Genomic DNA, 18,681 nt, shown 5'->3' on the forward strand with positions numbered 1-18,681 from the left:
CAAAAAGGCGGGGCCCTTCTGCTGCCCAGCTGTGATGGCTCTCAGGACCCCGCGCTCTGAGAGCCTGGGGCACACATGCACTCATTCTGGACTCTGCACTTGACCTCTGAGCCTCAGTTTAACTGGCTGTGATAGGATGCATGTGTCACAGGAGCTCAGGGAAGCTGGTGGCTGGTGATAAGCAATGCGGTGCATGGCTGTTGACTGAATCCTGGATGGGGGGGCACTCTATAAAGGATATTTGGGGGAGACATACACAGGGAGTCTATAGGATATGCTGTTGTTGTGTTAGTGTTTATTTTTAAAAAATATATTTTTATTGATTTTTTTACAGAGAGGAAGGGAGAGGGATAGAGAGTTAGACACATCGATGAGAGAGAAACATTGATCAGCTGCCTCCTGCACACTCCCCACTGGGGATGTGCCCGCAACCAAGGTACATGCCCTTGACCGGAATCGAACCTGGGACCCTTGAGTCCGCAGGTTGACGCTCTATCCACTGAGCCAAACCGGTTAGGGCTAGTGTTTATTTTCCTGGGCCGGGATTATGTCAGAGAACTGAAGTGTCGTAACATCTTCGAGTTACGTTCAAATGGCTCAGAAAAGAGGACCCATGGCACAGGGAGGCCAGCCAGACGGGGCAGGGCCTTAGCAATGCTTGAATCTCGGGAAATCGCCTTTGTGGTTGACTATACTCTTCTTTCAACTTTTCTACAGACCCGAAATTTTCAAAATAAAAAGATACGTGTCGGGGGCGGTGGGGAGGATAAAACAAAAATTCAAGGTAAAGAGAAAACCTCTGGGCATACGGGAAAGACCTGGGGTCTGGTCTGGGTTTAACAGTGAAAGAATGTTTAATAATAACAATAATAATAATAATAATAATAATAACAGCAGCAGCAGCAAGTACAGCTGGGCACGTAGACACAATGTTTCAGGCACAGTCGGAGCACTTGATGCACAGTAATGTGACTGAATCACCATGACACCCTTACAGTGGGGGCTGTTCTCTCTAATCTAAAGGGGAGGAAACCCAAGGGGCAGCCTTTAAGTGGCTCGCGGGGACCACACAGCTGGCCAGAGGCAGCGCCAGGTTTGCACACTGAGTGAAAGCCCATTAGAGGGTGTGAAACACTACGCAGAGGAAAGTGTCCTTTCTTTCCTGTAACTGGCCCCTGAGAGTAGGTGGTTCTAAACCAAGGAAAATCCCAGCGCCGGGCTCGCAGCCTGCGGCAGAGGGCGGCACCGGGCAGCAGGGGGCAGCAGAGGGCGGCACCGGGCAGCAGGGGGCAGCAGAGGGCGGCACCGGGCAGCAGGGGGCAGCCCCCGGACCGAGGTTCTGGAAGGGACCGGCCAGGACGCCCAGTGAGTCCTGCCTGGACCTCAGGAATGCGAGGCCTATTCAGAAAACAACTGCGGGAACTCGCCGCCCCCCACACCCCCACCCCCCCGCGCCCCCAGCCCCGGGCAGTCACAGCCAAAAGCGTGCTTTTGCCTTTGTGTTAGGCGCAGCGGTTCTCAACCTGTGGGTCGCGACACCTTTGGGGGTCCAACGACCCTTTCACAGGGGTCGCCTAAGCCCATCGGGAAACACATATATAATTACACATTGTTTTTGTGATTAATCGCTATGCTTTCATGATGTTCAATTTGTAACAATGAAAATACATCCTGCAGATCAGATATTTACATGACGATTCATAACAGTAGCAACATGACAGTTATGGAGTAGCCACGAAAATGATTTTATGGTTGGGGGTCCCCACAACATGAGGAACTGTATGAAAGGGTCGTGGCATGAGGAAGGTTGAGAACCACTGTGTTAGGGAGCGAACCCCCAGAAAATCCCCGCGGGCGTTACCTCCTCGGCTCCGGTGACCGAGTACGCGTGCCCCTTCACCAGCTTCTGGTGCGTGATGGCCTCGGAGTCCGCAATGCTGGTGATCTGGGAACGCGGGGGGGGGGGGGTGTCAGTCGGGGCGCACCCTGCCTACCCCCATCCCTCCCCCATCGCTCACTGGGACTCGGATGCGGGCCCCACTACTGCAGGGGCGGGGCCCGCGGAGGGCGTGGCCTCGGGGGACTGACTGTTGCCTAGCAACCCCTGGGTTCCAGGTGATGCTCGCTAAGGTGGACAGGGCTGGGCTAGAGCTGCACATTGGGGCAGTGGGTTCCCTGGGGCGCTGTTGGGAGCTCACTCCAGCCAGAGCGGATAGGTGGGGGGGGGGCCCCCCCGGAGGCCCGCACTTACATCGATGGAGCAGCCCAGCAGAGAGCCTTTCTGCAGAGCCTTCTGGATGATCTTGAACAGGTTGGCCGGGGCCTTCCTCAGCTCGTACCACTCGGCGATGCCGCCCGTGAAGTCCTCGAAGCCCTCGGTGGTGGCGCCCCCTGAGAGCGCTTCGTAGCACCCGTTGATCCTACGGGAGGGAAGAGGTGATGCAGCCTGGCTGTTGCCTAGCAACCCCTGGGGGCCTTCATTGGATGCTCGGGGACCCTCTGCTCAGATTCTCCTGGCCTTGCCTCCAACTTGGGTGCCCACGAGGGCAAGTTACCGTCTCCACAGCTACCGTTTCCCTGGGACTTTGAAAAGGTTATTTTTTGGAAAACCTCACAGCAGCTGAGAGCTGGAAGGCCCTGGTGATTATGTGGTCCCACCTCCCGTATTGATCCTTCCTACTTCTGACAGGAGAGGGGAGGTCTGCCAGTTGGCTGTTTGCATTTGTAGCTTGAAAAACGACAACAACTCAATAACGAAGGCACTTTCCCGGAGCACAGGCAGTGCACTGGGCCTCTGGGCGTCCTGGGGCTCTGCTAACTCTACTGTTTGAGCATGTGATTGAGGAGTGGCTCTCAGGGCTAGATTCTCACAGCGGGGTGTGTGGGTACCAGCTCTCCTCGCTGGCAGGGGCAGTAAGAACAGAGACCCCGGCGCCTGAGAGCCGGTCAGTTTGATGGACTGAGCCCAGGCCGCATGGCCAGGACGAGGCCATTCTGGGGGGGCTGGTGCGGGGGGGCTGATGTGGGCCTTCCCGTCGGCAATGGGCGGTGTTGCACCCTGGACGCCTGGGCTTTGGGCCTGGTGGGGTGGGACACAGCTGGGAAGAGCATGGAAACCGTTTCTGATCAGAGACACGGTATGTCCCGGGCAAACTTCCCTCCCGTTCATACCCCTGCAATGGATGGTTTGGCCCACTGGCAAGAACGCTCTGCTGTGTTCAGCTGGCAGAAATGCACTGTGACCTGCCAGGGCGTAGCAGTCGGCGCGCTCAGCGCCATGATCCGTTCCTGTGCCCGCGGTGACAATGGCCTAGTGGTCACTGGGCAGTTGCGTCACGAGGCCAGGCCCTGCGTGCATGATCGCCTTGAATTCTGAGCCCGGTTTGGGCCCAAGAAGCCCTTCAATAGGATACGTCTGTTTCTCAAATCGCCTGGGAATGGCTCCTGCTGTTTCCGAATCCAGGGCAGCTGGGGGGGGGGGCGGGGGGAGGTTGGCGCTGCCACAGGCACCGCCGGCACTTACTTGGCGTAGGCCTTCTCCAGCAGCGCGCTCCAGAACTCGCTGCCCTCTGCCGAGTGCACGAACAGCAGCTCCCCGTTCTTGGTGGGCAGCCTGTCGTCCACCACCACCTCCACCCACTCGCCGTACTGCCAGAACTGGGCACAGGGAGGGAAGGGGTGGCTGGAGCAGCCGGGGCAGCACGGGGACCCAGACAGAGCCTCAGCTGCACCTGTCCCGTCCCCCCACTTCTCCTACAAAACCATCTGAGGTGGAAGACGACCCCAGGGTTGGCTGAGCTGAGTCGCCTGGCGCAGCTTTCCTTCTAAACCCCCTCCTGGCGGCAGGTCCCCACCAAGAGGCCGAGACAGCGGCCCTGGTCCCCCCGCCCCCCGCAACCACACCCCCCGCCAGCACTCTGCCCGCCCCTTCAGCTTTTACGAACATTTCTCACTGACCAGCATAAAAGGGCAGTGAGCAGCTCCTTAACACTGGGGTTCAGACCCAAAATAATAACCTTTTTAACCCCCCAATTACTCCCTGAGCACCTGTTCTGTCTACCTCCCTCCTTGCCTGAACCAGGGCCCCCTGGCCACCCTCACAGGGCCCTGGGGCAGGAGCAGGCAGGGCTTTCTCCTGCTTCTCTGTCCTTTGCAAACTGCACTGCTCACAGGTGTATGCAAACTCTGGGGACTGAGCTCTCGGCCACCCCGGGGACCTGCCCCCACCCCCAGGCCCTGCCCCCCCCCAGACCCTGCCCCCTGCCCCCACCCCCAGGCCCTGCTCCCACCCCCAGACCCTGCCCCCTGCCCCCACCCCCAGGCCCTGCCCCCCCCCAGACCCTGCCCCCTGCCCCCACCCCCAGGCCCTGCTCCCACCCCCAGACCCTGCCCCCTGCCCCCACCCCCAGGCCCTGTGGAGGAGAAGCTCGGACCAACCGCTCAGTCACCTGGAAGTGGAAGATCCCGGCGTAGTTTTCCTGGAAGCTCTGGTTTAAGGGGACGACTCGCGCTAGAACTTCTTCGTTCAAGGTGAGGGAGGCGATGGCTGCCAACAGCCAGCAGTCACCTGTGGGCACAGCGTGCGGGGATGTTCAGCATCTTGTCCCGCCTCTGCACCTGGAAGCCCTGGCCGAGGGTGACCGAGCCACGCCTCGGGCAGGAGGAGGGCTGGGGAGGCTCGGAGGCCAGGTGGGCGGGAGCGTTTTGTTGGGACAGTCATTGGCGGTGACGGGAGAATTCAGTTCTGAGACCCAGAACCGTGTGGTCGCAGGCCTTGTCCCCACCCAGCTGGGCCTGGGGTGAGGAACGATGGAGTGAGGAGCCGCTGGGCAGCTGGGGCTCCTGAGAACACAGGGGCCAAAGGTGAGTTTGAGCGAGAGGAAGGGACGTGAGGGATGGGGAGTCGTCGAAGGCTGTACCTCTTCTGGGAGATCACTGACCGACTTAAAAAGTGGCCCATGTCCTCGGCTAGAGTCACCATCGTAAAAATGCCACTTCCTCTTGAGTTAGTCGCTAAATTTAATGCAATCCCAATAAAAATAGCAAGAGGATTTTTTTTTAAAAAAAATTTGGAACTCAGCTGATTCTGACGTTTATAAATAGGAGAAAACTAAACATAAAGCTTAGCCAGAAAAATTCTCAAAGGCAAGGGAGTCTGCCTGTCAGGTATTCAGACATGCAAAGCGGGAGGGATTAAAACAGCACTGAACTTGTGCGTAAGGACACAGACAGGTGAACGGCACAGAATAGAGGCCGGAAACAGCTCCACACACAGGAACTAGGACAGATAGACGATTCACAAATAGAATTGGCACAGCCGAGTAGCCACTGAGAAAACAATCGAGTCATAGCTCATCTTGTCACAGGGCTAAATTCTAACTGGGATAATATTTATCTATAAACATTTAACATTATCAATCTTAAATATATTTTTATTATAGTCACGTATGATAAATCTAGACTTTTGTATTATTTGCATATTTATCACATATTTATGTATTGATATCATATATTTTAATTTATATTTACATTATGATGATATTATAAATGTAATTATTTGCATAAGTCCATAAACATTCCGGAAGAGACCAGTGGAGAATTCTATTATAACCTCCGAGTGGAGCTCAGCTACCGAATTGTAACCTGGAAGCCACAGAATTCTCCAATGATGAATTTAACTACATCAAAGTAAAAAAAAAAAAAAAGACATGGCAAAGCAAACCTCACAATCAGCAAAGTCAAACTATGAAAATAATGGAAAAATACCTGTTACTCAGATCCCAGAACAAAAGATATAAACTTTATAGAAACAGAAAAAAAAAATGAGGGATCAGTAGAAAAATGGGCAAAGACAGAGCCAAATTGTGGAAGAAAGGAAAAGTTGCTGTCTCACACATTTTATTTTTTTAATATACTTTATTGATTTTAGAGAGTAAGGGAGCGAGAGAGAAACATCAATGAGAGAAAGTCATTGATTGGCTGCCTCCTGCACGCCCCCTACTGGGGATCGGATGCCCCTGGCCAAATCGAACCTGGGACCCTTCAGTCCCCAGGCGGACACTCTATCCATTGAGCCAGACCAGCTAGGGCCATGTCTCACACATTTTAAAGGGGCTCACCCTCACTCATTGTAAGAGAAACATAAAGCAAAACTGCGCTGAAATATCATCTTTCCCCGTTCGGACTGGAGAGATCAAAATGTGGGATGGCCGTGGGGGATGAATCTGGGCCCTGTCCCTTAGGGCCTTGTTCCTTCGCGGGCCATGGGGACAGCTGGGTCAGTGACAGCCCGACCAGAGACGAGGCTGCTACTGGCTGAGCTGGGCCCTTTCTGAGACCCTGGTGTCCGCCGTGGCCAGCAGACCTGACACGCTGCCTGCAGGGACCACCTGCCCCCCCAGGGAGGGAGGCCACCTGGGCCACCAGAGCCCCAGCTTTGGAAGGCAGGGGACAGAAGTCCTGCAAGCCAGGGCCACCCCCGGAAGCTGGCGGAGGGCCGGCGCTAGAGCAGCGGTTCTCAACCTGTGGGCCGCGACCCTTTGGGGGTCGAACGACCCTTTCACGGGGGTCGCCTAAGACCATCGGAAAACACATCTATAATGACATATTGTTTTTGTGATGAATCACTATGCTTTATGCTTTAATTATGTTCAATTTGTAACAATGAAATTGGGGGTCCCCACAACATGAGGAGCTGTATTAAAGGGTCGCGGCATCAGGAAGGTTGAGAACCGCTGCTCTAGAGGAAGTACCCGCCCTGCCAGGAGCCCAGGCCTGTGTGATGGCGGCTGATGAGTCACAGGGGCTGTCCCTTCTGCAGATGTTTCATGCCTGGCAGCGGTCCCAGAACGGGCACCCCAGGCCGGAATCCCCCCACGCAAATCACGACGCGTTTACATCAGCGGCTGTGGAGGGAGGGGGTGCCCCACCCACATCCCAGCCCCAGGAGGCCTTCAGCCTCTGTGGCTGCTCACAGATACCAACCCCGGGTCCCCTCTCCCTTCCGGCCCCGAAAGCCAGAGGGAAGGGGGGAGAGGAGGGTGCTGAGGCCTCACACTCTGAACTTGGGTGGCAACTTGGGGCTCTCAGCAGGGGGTCCCCCCAGGCAGCTGCCTGCCATGCCCGTGTCCGCAGCCAGGCCCTGGGCCAGGAGGGAGCCACCTGGTGAAGGTTTCATCTTTGTGCCCCTTTCCCTGCAGCCAACCGACCGAGATCCCCAGAGTCACTGCCTGAGGTCAGAGCTTTAACAGCACCTGCCTGCCAGGCTGTCCAACCCACGCCCTTCCCTTTCCTCCCCTGGCCCCAGGCCTCACAGACCCTGCAGGAGAGGAGGGTGTCCCTGGCCTGGACTCTGGTGTGAAACTCCTTCTCCCTTCTCCTCTTCCTCCTCCTCCACCTCCACTTCCTCCTCCTCCTCCCCCCCCCTCCCTTCTCCAAATTCTCCTTCCTCACCTCCTGGAGGGACCAGCGGGAGGGCGTCTATTTCCCTGACTTCGTGGAAAAAGTCTCCCTGAGGCTGGGCAGCAAAAGGCAACAGGCGGGCACCACCATGGACTGAGCAGGCTCCTTGGCCCTTGAGCTCACAAATGTGAGTTGAAGCCCCGTTTGGGGGGACGCAGGGGGAGGGGGCTGCTGGCGGGGAAGGGGCCGATTTTGGACCCACAGGAGTCAGCAGTGGTGGGGCCTTAGGCGGGTCTGGTCCAACCCTCCCAGCTCAGAGACAGGGGACCGACCGAGGCTGGAACCGCTCTGTGTGGCGGCCAAGCCTGGGGCAGCCGGGCAGGAGAGGGGCCTGGGGTCGTTAGGGTTCGAGGGTCACCCCTGCCCTGTTTAGGTAACTGTCTAGACCAGCGGTTCTCAACCTGTGGGTCTCGACCCCTTTGGGGGTCGAATGACCCTTTCACAGGGGTCGCCTAAGACCATCGGGAAACACATCTATAATTACATATTGTTCTTGTGATGAACCACTATGCTTTAATGATGTTCGATTTGTAACCATGACATCGGGGGTCACCACAACATGAGGAGCTGTGTGAAAGGGTCGCGGCGTTAGGAAGGTTGAGAACCACTGCTCTAGATGCAGCAGGAAGGAGAGCCTGCAGCAGCCCAGGGGAGAAAGTCTGCGAAAGAACATTGACAGCCAGAAAAGTCAGAGGAAGTGATGACTCATGGAGGCCGGCATCTCTCCAGTTGGGAGGGGCTGCTGGGAGGAGGGAGAGCTGCGGGGGGGAGGGGGGTGACAACTGCTTTTAGGAGAAAAAAAATGCATTTACTTTCTCCTTCACACCAGCCAACACTTTTCTAGTCCTTTTTTTTTTTTTTTCTAATATATTCTTATTGATTTCAGAGAGGAAGGGAGAGGAAGAGAGAGAGACGGAAACATCAGTGATGAGAGAGAATCATGGACCGGCTGCCTCCTGCAGGCCCCACACTGGGGATCGAGCCCGCACCCCACAATTCTGCAAACCGAAGGGTGTGCACCTGCCCCCTCCACATTCGTCTCCTTGTATATTTGTCTGGCCCCTGAGTGCTACCCACGTACAGGCCCCAGGTTTGCCTCCCTCCCCCTGGCCCTTCCCTTCTGACATGATGAGCTTTTAGAGATGAAGACCTGCTCATCTCCTTTCCCCTTCCCTCCCATCCTCTCTCTCTTCTGCTATGGTTTGGCGAAGGGACTTTGCACGTTGCTGAACTCCGTAATAATCGCGGCCCCTAAACTGGTTGAGGACTCTACGGGTTTGCCTCTACGAATCTCACTTTTCACCCAGCCCCGGCAGGGAGTGTTGTCATTATTCCCATTTTACAGAAGAGGAAACTGAGGCCTTGGGTAACCTGTCAAAGCCACCCAGGCTAGTAAGCAAGCGGTGGAGGGAGCAGGAACTGGAAACTTCCTTAGGCCTCGCTTTCTGTGGGCTTTTCCCATCGGTCTTGCCTCTCCCACCCTCTGCTGAGCTGGGCTGTACGCAGGGGCACCCTGAGGCCAGGCACTTCCCAGTAGGTGTTCTGGGGGCCATGTGACTCTTGGGGGTGAGTTGGGGTGACCCACCTCTGAGATCTGCCAGATTACAGTGACTTGGGGCCAGGGGCCGGGCAGTGAGAAAGCTCAGCAGGGGCCCAGGGGAAGGGCAGGCAGGAGGAGCTGAGCTTTTCAATTTTGTGGCACCGCTGGGTCCTTCAGAGTGGCAACCCCCTGTAAGGACAGGTTGCCACCAGCAATTACAGAGCCGATTACAGAGCCGCATTCAGCGGCAGCCTGGGTTTCCGGCCGCCTCCAGACGGCTGTTCCTCCCCTGACCCCCAGGTCTGCGTGCAGGCGGCTCACGGTCAGCGCAGTTCTGCACACGTGGTTTGAATGATCGGGTGAGGCTCCGAGCCTTCTGGGAAAGGGGGAGGGAGCTGGGGGCTGGCCATTGCGGGGCAGTGCTGGGGAGGCCGGCAGGACGACCACCAAGTCCGAGGGCAGCCCTGCCCAGGCCCCCGGGGGCACCGGGTCTCCGGGTGGAAGGTGCAGGTGAGTGAGTGGATTTTGCTTTGAGAATTTCACCTCCACATCCCTCATCACAGCAACTCGGAGGGAGGGTGGGGTGAGGAAAAGAGCTCAGGAAGATGTAACATCAGAGCAGGGGTCTTTATTCTGGCAGTTTTTAGCTGTGTGGCCTTACGTGTGTCCCCTGCCCCCACCTCAGTCTGCTTATCTGTGTAGGGGGGTGGGAATGCTCAGAGTTGGGGTGATTACATGAGCGAGCACGGTGAAAAACGCTACGAGCTGCGCTCTGGTCTGCAGGGGACAGGTGTGTGTGACCTGTACTGAGAGCAAAGACGGACTCAGGTGCCCCGACCCTCCAGCACAAGGCGCTGCTCGGTGTCAGGCACAAGGAGTGGCTTGAGAACAAGTCACTTTCTCCCGCTTCAATGCCATCTCGTAAGAAAAGGCCAAGCCCTGGCCGGGTGGCTCGGTTGATTGGAGCATCATCCCAAACACCCAGGCCAAGCCCTGGCCGGGTGGCAGGTTTGGCTCCTGGTCAGGGCACATGCCTAGGTTTCAGATTCCATCCCGGGTTGGGGAGTGTACAGAAGGCAACCCATTGATGTTTCTCTCTCTCTCCCCGTCCTTCACCCTCTCTCCTTTCCCCCTTCCTCTCTCCCTAAATAATCAGTTAAAAACCCACACATACCCTTGGGTGAGGCTTAAAAAAAAAAAAAGAGCTTTACGAAAAGACTTGATGTAATCAGCTTCCTATCTGACTTGGAGCCTCTCTTGGGGAATTTTACCCAGGGATGTAAGCTCTGCTTGTCTGCTCTCCACATCCTCTCCAAACGGCCTGACAGCATGGACGCGGGACTTCAGTCCTCTGTTTGTTACTGGCTCAGAGGTCATAACGCTGTGAAGTAGGTGTTTATTCCGTCCAGGCGTGGAATTTAGTGCAGCTGAGATAGCCCCCGGTGAGTTAGCCCCGGTGCGGCCTCTGGGTTGGTCCGAGTCAGCAGCGGCTCCCAGCCCGTTAGCCTCTGAGTCCCTGGTTGAGTGGACCTTCCAGCAGCCCCCAGCTTAGGTGCCCAAGGACCCCCTTCCATGGCCTGTGCGGTGGGAAGACGGGAAGTGGAGGTGTGTGCATTTTCTCAGGTAGGAATGTGTCTGGCATCTCAGGAATCTGCTCAGAGGCTGAGCTCAGACAGCTGGTTCTGCCCGCCCAGCCCTCAACCCCCGGGTCACGGTCTCCTTGAAAGCATTCCCTCCCCCACCTCCCACCTCCGGGGCCCCAGGGTGCCCACCCCGATGACTCACACAGCTGCCCTGTGGAATCCAACTCCCGGGGTTAAACACACAGGCCTGGCGTCAGGCTGTCTGCATGGTATCCCCGGCGCCCAGCTCAGCTGTGCGGGGACCTTAAGCGAGCTACTCCCAGGGCCTCAGTGTCCTCACCTGTAAAATGGGCAAACAGCTGACCCTCGAGTAACTCAGGGGTTAGGGACCCTGACCCCTGCATCATTGAAAATCTGTGTCTAAGTAACTTGGGCTCCCCCCAGAACGTAACTGCTACAGTTTACTGATAACATAAACAGTCGAGGAACACATCTTTTGTCTGCCGTGTGTATTATATACCGGGTGCTTACAATAAAGTAAGCCAGAGAAAATAAGATGTTACTAAAAAATCGAAAGGAAGAGGAAATGCATTTATAGTACTGGACCTACTTATTGGAAAAAATCTGTATAAGTTTAAATCTGCGCTGTTCGAGGGTCAGCTGTAATCACGCCTCCTCGGAGTTCTGCCCTCGCAGCTCAGTGTCTGGCACATAGTACACACTCAATAAACATTGGCTGTTATTACTCTGAGTATCAGAGCCTCCAGGGGGTCCCGGAAAGGAGGCACATTTCAAGATGGTCAGTGTTGTTACTGAGGGGCTAGTCGTGCAGGGGTGGGGGACGTCGGGCCCGCGGAATCCTTCGGTCTGGCCTGGCCAAGGCATCAGGGGTGAGTTAATTAAATGTTTGGCCCAAAAATAGCAGGCTAACGTTTAAGCTGATTATTGTGTATGGCCCGACAGTGATGTTATAAATATCCAAATGGGCCCTGACCGGTGTGGCTCAGCGGATAGAGCTTCGGCCTGCGGACTGAAGGGTCCCGGGTTCGATTCCGGCCAAGGGCATGTACCTTGGTTGCGGGCACATCCCCAGTGGGAGGTTGTGCAGGAGGCAGCTGAATGGATATTTCTCTCTCATCGATGTTTCTAACTCTCTATCCCTCTCCCTCCCTTCCTCTCTGTAAAAAATCAATAAGATATATTTTTAAAAATTGTTTAAAAAATAATAAATAAAATGAGTAAATACCCACGTGGCCCTTGTCAGAGAAAAGGTTCCCCACCCCTGGACTAGGGTGAGCAGTGAGGGGAAGGTGAGGGCGGGAAGCAAGGTTTCGGTTTATCAGAGTAAATAGGATGCCCGGCGACCTCGGGCCCCGTTTATTACGAGTCAGAAAAATTGAGGGCGGATCTATGCGCAGCCTCCGACCCTCGCGGTTCAGCTCCCGTGAGTCTCACCCACCGAGAGGAACATCCCGGCTGCCTTTGCTGCGGTCAGGCTGCCTCGCACTGTTGTGATGCCAGGGCGACTCATCGTGCAAATACCGAGAACCCGGCTACGCTCACTTCCTCCCAACAGCGAGCAGTCATCGGGGTTTCCTCTTCCTGCACCCCGAGTCAGCATCCCGGTTCCTGCACCCCGAGTCACCATCCCGGTTCCTGCACCCCGAGAAGCTGAGGGCTCAGCGCTGTCGCTGGCCTGGGGAGTCCTCCCCCCGGGCCTGGGCCCAGAGCCCGACTGTTTCATGGGCCACGGGTAGGACCGGTCCCAGGAGGTGCAGAGACCACGGGGGGGGGGGGGGGGGCAAAAAGCCCCTCTGTGACCTCAACACCCAGCCCAGCGCAGGGGACACAGGAGGCCTCAACACGAGGCCCTCAGGGGACAAGAAACCCCAGGAAGCATCTGGAAATGGAAATGGCCCAGCTGCTTGGGAAGGGAGAGAAACCCAAGACCAGCCCTCTCCCCACCCCTCACCCCCCAGACTTGCAGAAGAGACCCCAAGGCCGCTCTGGGGGCCGCCACTTACCCAAGGCTCCTTGGCAGATGTCCGTGCGGGTGGCTCCTCCAACAATAAACTGGGGGTCATCGCAGATCTCCTGGGGATGAGACACACCCACAAAGTGCCGTCAGCCCAGCAGGCCCGCGCTTCTGCAGTTCAGATGCCTCGGTTCCCAGCGGGCGCACCGCACCCCGTCTCCCCGTGGCTGCAGTCAGACCGCCACGGGGTCCTCTTCTGACCCCGATGGGTGGCGGGAGACACCCCGGCTGAGAAGGGGAGTCATTGCCCAGCGCTCCAAACTGCCGAGGGCCGCACAGCACCCTCCTGTGCAGACCGGTGGGCCCGCCCATACACGGGAGCTGCCCCACCCGCCGTGCCAGCCCCTCTCCTCCGTCCCTGCACATCAGTCGTCTCACTTGCGTGGAATTCCTCCTTTCCCCATCCTCTCCTCCCCGTTTCCACCTCTGACCACTTTTCAAGACTCATTGCCACCTCCTCCATGAAGCCCTCCTTCCCAGCCCAGCCCTCACTCCTCCCTTCGATTCTACGTCCCAGAGTATTTCTACTCTGCAATGCGGGTGTCAGCGGGGCTCTGTCTGGTGGTGCTGACGGGCACCCCTCTGTGTTCCTAGCACACACGTGTGCAGGCCGCGGGAACGTGTCCAGCTTTCTGGATCCGTCTATGGGGCCGTGGTGCTTGGAGCACCCTGGATTGTGAACCGGCTGTTGTCAGTCCGTGCTGGTGCTGCATCTCCTGGTCCGCTCGGAACACAAGATGGGAAATGTCCCGTCACCGGTGAGGACACAGGCTGAGGAGCTAAGCAGCGTGTCCCGTCTAAGGTGACCCCGCTCACCAGTTCCAGGCAGCGCGGGGCTAGAGGTGACCTTCCCTGGGGCAAAATGCACACTCCCGGGCTCCCTGCTGCCGCTGATTGATTAGCTGATTGATTAGCTGATTGATTAGCGACAAACCTCTGAGGCTGTTAAGCCTCAGGACCGCCCCTCAAGCAGCCTGGGCGAAGCCACCGCGGGCCGCTCTGCCCTCCATGGAGGCAGCCCTCAGTGCTTCCTGATTCTGCCGGGCCCCACCCAAAGCCACAGAGGAAGTGGGGCATCGATCTGGGCTTCTCGACCCAGCCCGGGGCCACCTGGTTGGGGCTCCACCCCACACCCTCCCTCGGGGAGCCCCTCTCTGGCAAGCACTGTGTTTCCTGGGCGAGACCCGGATCCGGCCCCCGTCCATCCCGGAGCCACAGTGGGCAGCCCAGCACATCCCCCTCATGCCTCCGCCTTGTCCCTTCCCTGCTCAGGGCGTCTGTTTGGCAGGTGACAGGGGCAGTGGGAAAACAAGGCCAGCTTTGCCCGCGTCCTGCCAGCCGAGCACTTATGCCAGGGATGGAAGGACGGGACTTGGTGCTGGGAGCCCAAGCATCGGATTGATAATCCTGCGGGCGCCAAGCTCTGATGCCAGGAGGATTTTTCCATTATGTTTCTGCAACTTGCCTCCATCGTCCTTGGCAGCCTCTCCAAGGGAGACAAAGTTCAGAGCGGCGCTTAGAGAGGCTTCAGGAAACTGACCCGTGCGCACAGCCCGGAGGGCATGGGGTGCAACGTGGACGTAACAGTCCGAGGAAAGGGGCTGGGGGCTTGGGCTTGGGACTCAGACGCCCTGGGTTTGAGTCTTGGCTCGGCTACTTCTTATATGGGTTCTATGACCCTGCAAGGTACTCTTTGAGCCTCAGTTTCCTCATCTGCAAAATGGGCATGGTGATGACAGGCGTACCTACCACTTAGGGTTGTTATGAGAGTTAGAGGAGATAATTAGGTAAGCGTGCCCTGACGAACACTCTATAAATGTTATTATTATTATTATTATTATTATTATTATTACTGAAGAAGTTGATGGCAATCACTGAATTTGGAGGATGGAGATGCAGGTTTGAGGCTGAGCTATGGTGACTCAACGCATAACCCAGTCCAGTTCGCTCATCTAAAACAACAGCCTCTCGAACCCCAGGTCCAGCTCTCCTTCCCATGGCCCCTCTTCCTCTTCCCACTGGCACCCATCTGCAACCAGGACACCCCTCCTTCATTCCCAGGGCTTACTCTGGCGCCCCGTACAGTCTGCATCTGCCCGGCTGGAAGTCTGTCCCACCACAGAGCTCCGTTAAGTCACCAATGACTTGCTGAGGCCCCAACCCGGTGGACACAGGTCTGTTTCCCTGACCTGACCCCGACCCCAGCAGGACAGCGGCAGAGAGGGCCACTGTGGGCTGCGGGCTGCAAGTGCCCACAGGCCGGGCACAGTCCTGGCTCCACCCCGGACACCTGCTTGAGCAAACACTTAACCTTTCCAAGTCTCGCTCTCTCCGCCCGCTGGATGGGAACATACCAGCCACACAGCCCTGGGTCGTGCAGTACACAGCCTGCCCCACCACCAATGGCCCCAGATCTGTCTCCCTGTCTAGGAGTCCTGCGGGCATTTGCAACGATTCCTTTCACTGGCCCCTAGTGAGAAGGCAGTGCATATAGTTTACATACAGAGTTATCAATAATTTAGAGGCAGACGCTATCTGCACTGTGCCCGGTGTATAGGAGATAGGTGCTCGATACATGCTTACTGGATGAATGAAAGAATAAGCAAATGGGTGTGCAAATTTACTTTGTAAACTGTCAAGTGCTGTCCCCAGGTACGGTGAATACAGTCTCTTGTTTATCCCTCTCACAACCATAACTGCATTTGAGGCTTGTTACATTCCTGCATTCATTCATTCATTCATTCATTCACTCAGCCACAAATCCTCACTGACTTTTTGTTCTCAGGTGTATCCCAAGCATTTAAGACAGTTTAATAGGTTCTCAATAAATGTCGCCGAAGGAGTGAGATGAATGAATGAATGAATGAATGAATGCATTCCGTGGAAGGGAAGTGACCCTGCTCGGCACTGAGGACATATTGATGAATATAACGCAGGGTTCCCTGCAGTGCAGAGAAAGTGCAAATATAGGTGATTATATTTATAAATTGTAAAAAGTGCCAGGAAGGAAATGAGCAGGGTTTGTGATAATACAATGCTGGGCTGGGGGCTGCTAAGCCTGGTCAGGAGAGATGACTTCGGGGAGGGGACATCTGAGGACATCCCAAAGATGAGCCAGACTCCGGACAACCTGGGGAGAGCGTCCCTGGCAGGTGGGAAGGCGGGAGGGAACGGGGCCTGGAAAGTGTGCAGGCATCGCGGCTTCTCTTCAGCAGTTCTCAACCTGTGGGTCGCGACCCCTTTGGGGGTCGAACGACCCTTTCCCAGGGGTCGCCTAAGACCATCGGGAAAACATATAGAATTACATATTGTTTTTGTGATGAATCACTATGCTTTCATGATGTTCAGTTTGTAACAATGAAAATACATCCTGCATATCAGGTATTTACATGAGGATTCATAACAGTAGCAACATGACAGTGATGAAGTAGCCACGAAAATAATTTTAAGGCTGGGGGTCACCACAACATGAGGAACTGTATTGAAGGGTCGCGATATTAGGAAGGTTGAGAACCACTGTAAGAAATGGAGGCAAAGAGTTGCATGTCTCAGGCCGGGTGCCTAGGGCACGTCCTATGCGCTGGCTGCCCAGGGTCGGGGGTCCAGGGTCACAGAGAAGGTAAAGGGGGTGGGGGAGTTGGGGGGAGCTCAGAGCACTGGAGACAAGGGGATGCTTACTCTCCTAACGGGAATCTAGAGGTTGGGTTTCGCAGGAAGCTGTGCGAAGGTTGGGTCCCACAGGAGGTGGAGCCAGCAGGGTGTCCGTGGGTAAGGAGTAAGCTAGATTAGGGAGCCAGCTGTCCCTAGGCCGGCCAGAGCCGAGGACAGGGACACTGGGGAGCAAGCGGAGGGGCTTGGAGGGACCCCGAGGTTTCCCGGAGGATTCTGGGCCAGGATTCCGGTTCTTGGCTGCCTGTCCTGTAACTTGTTTACCACCAGCCAGCGTGAATGGCAGGGCAGGTCCTCCCCGCTCCCCTTTGTTAAAATAAACAAGAAACTCTGGCTAAACCCAACCAGGGCCGGATGAGACAGCCCTTAGTCACAGGGGATCGGGGGCCCTACCCCTCCTTCGCAGCAGTGCCTACAGACCGACTCTGCTGGGCAGGAGTCGTCTCCCGCCTGCTTTCCTCCAGACCCTCCGCCCCTCTCCCACCATTGGCCCACTGGGGTCCCATAGAAGTTGTCCCCAGATCCCCTCTGCCTCCCCAGTTTTGGTGACGTCCTAGGGGCGCCCCTGGCGGGCCTGCTAGTGGGGAACTGAGAGCCATGTCCCGCAAGGCGTGCGAGTTAGAGGGCGCCGGAGCGTCCCGCGTCCGCACCGGGTAACGGGCCCGCAGCCCCGGGGGTGCGCACGATCAGATCACTGCGGGGCTGCGGTCGGTGGCTCCCGGGCGGTGCGGGCTCGCTCTCCACCCCGGCCGGGGCCTGGGCACCCGCCGCCAGGCCAGGCCCGCACCCGCCCCGCCCCGCCCGCCCGCGCTCCCGCTCCTACCGTGGGCCGCTTCCACACGATGCCCTGCGTCTTGCTGGAGTAGGGCCCCAGCTCCTTGAAACCCAGGGCGGCCGGGACGGCGGGGAAGGAGGGGTCCTGGAAGAGCACCCCGGCCTGCAGGCACTCGTCCCGCAGCGCCTCGTAGTCCTGGTTGAGGTACTTGACGGCCCTCTCGTGCGAGCCCAGCCCCTCGGCCGCCTCCCGGTCCCGGGCCAGCTTGGCCGCGATGCCCGCCATGGTGTCCGCTGCGCGCGATCGAGGCGCACGGGGGAGTCGGTGTCGGTGCTGCGCGCGGCAGGGGCGCGGCCGGGCCGGAGCTGGGCAGCGGGACTGCGGCTGCCGGCGATGATTCACCGGGAAGCGCTCCGCCCGCCTCCCCGCGGGGTGTGGCCTCGCCGCCGGCCCGGAGCGCGGCCGGGACCGGGGCCGGTGCTGCCTCCTGCGGACGCGCGGGGAAGCTCAGCCCCCGACCCCGGCGCTCCGGGCGGAAAAGATGGGGACGCACCAGGGCGCACACCACACCCAGCCCGGCCCTTTCCTCCTTCCTGGGAGGACAGCGGCCCAACCGGAGGCCGGGAAGGGGTGACTCTGCAGGAAGCCGCCGTGAGCCAGTGGATCAGGGGGTGAGGTCGGGGAGACGGCGCTGGCTGCCGTCTGTTGGGCCCCAACTTCGTGCCGCTGTCCGGGGGGCGATGCAGAGGGGACTTCATTAAATCCCTCCTCCGGCAGCAGCCGGTGAGAGTTGTCCTGCTGCTCTTGCTCCCACTTTACAGATGCAACCACCGCGTCAGAGAGGCCACACAGCTAGTCACAGGCAGAACAAGGGCTGAAGGCGCCGCCGAGGGGATATATATGATCAGATGCTACCCTGCTGCTGGCCAGCTGTTTGATCACACGGGTGACAGGTTTGGGAAATAAAAAATACATTCTCCCAGTTAAGTTTGAATTTCAAATAAACACCAATAATTTTTTCGTGTAAGTGTGTGTGTGGGGGGGGGGGGGCGGGAGAAAGTTTCCTCTACCTTTCTATATTCTCCCACTGGTCTAATAATTAAATGGACATGATTAACAAGAGAAATAGCCTAATTTAACCACATACATGCGTGGGGAACCCGCACATACATGAGAGGGCCAGGGGCTGACGGAAAATGAGGTGTCCATGGCCTTCTGAGCTAAGGCTAAGGTTAGGACCAGACAGTGCGGCTCAGGGGAACACCCGGGCGCAGACACACACTCTCCATGGCCTCACCCATCACCCGGAACCTTCCAGGAGTGAGTCCCAGCCCTGAGGGCAGGGGGTGAGTCAGAAGCAGCTGGGATCACCCAGAGCTGCCTGGGTTGGGCGTGGGCCAGCAGAGTGTGTGTGTGTGTGTGTGTGTGTGTGTGTGTGAGAGAGAGAGAGAGAGAGAGAGAGAGAGAGAGAGAGAGTGAGAGTGAGAGGGCCATGGCCCTGGATGGTGTGAGTGGCCACAGGCACCACCTGCAGGTACGGGGAAAGGGAAATCTTGCTTTCCCATTGTATGGATGGGAAAACAGAGGCAGCTAAAGGGTGGCAGACAGAGCAAGCCCG

The 18,681-nt window shown here is 57.2% G+C and overlaps 1 protein-coding gene across 2 annotated transcripts in view; it reads right to left on the reverse strand.

The window, feature by feature from the left end:
* Positions 1 to 17,495, reverse strand: part of CAPN2 (calpain 2) — a 37,099-nt gene extending 19,604 nt beyond the window's left edge. Inside the window, exons 1-6 of one of the 2 annotated variants that reach the window (XM_059677412.1) lie at positions 17,112 to 17,495; positions 12,609 to 12,678; positions 4,449 to 4,567; positions 3,524 to 3,657; positions 2,252 to 2,420; positions 1,862 to 1,945 (exon numbers count right to left, since the gene is read on the reverse strand). In XM_059677412.1, the coding sequence (XP_059533395.1) occupies positions 1,862 to 1,945; positions 2,252 to 2,420; positions 3,524 to 3,657; positions 4,449 to 4,567; positions 12,609 to 12,678; positions 17,112 to 17,348 (813 nt within the window). In that variant the 5' untranslated portion in view covers positions 17,349 to 17,495. The remainder of the gene's footprint in view (positions 1 to 1,861; positions 1,946 to 2,251; positions 2,421 to 3,523; positions 3,658 to 4,448; positions 4,568 to 12,608; positions 12,679 to 17,111) is intronic. The other variant, XM_059677413.1, reaches the window with a different exon arrangement.
* Positions 17,496 to 18,681: the final 1,186 nt, after the last annotated feature.

Source organism: Myotis daubentonii, chromosome 20 (genome assembly GCF_963259705.1).
Source record: "Myotis daubentonii chromosome 20, mMyoDau2.1, whole genome shotgun sequence".
In the NCBI taxonomy this organism is placed as follows: domain Eukaryota; kingdom Metazoa; phylum Chordata; class Mammalia; order Chiroptera; family Vespertilionidae; genus Myotis; species Myotis daubentonii.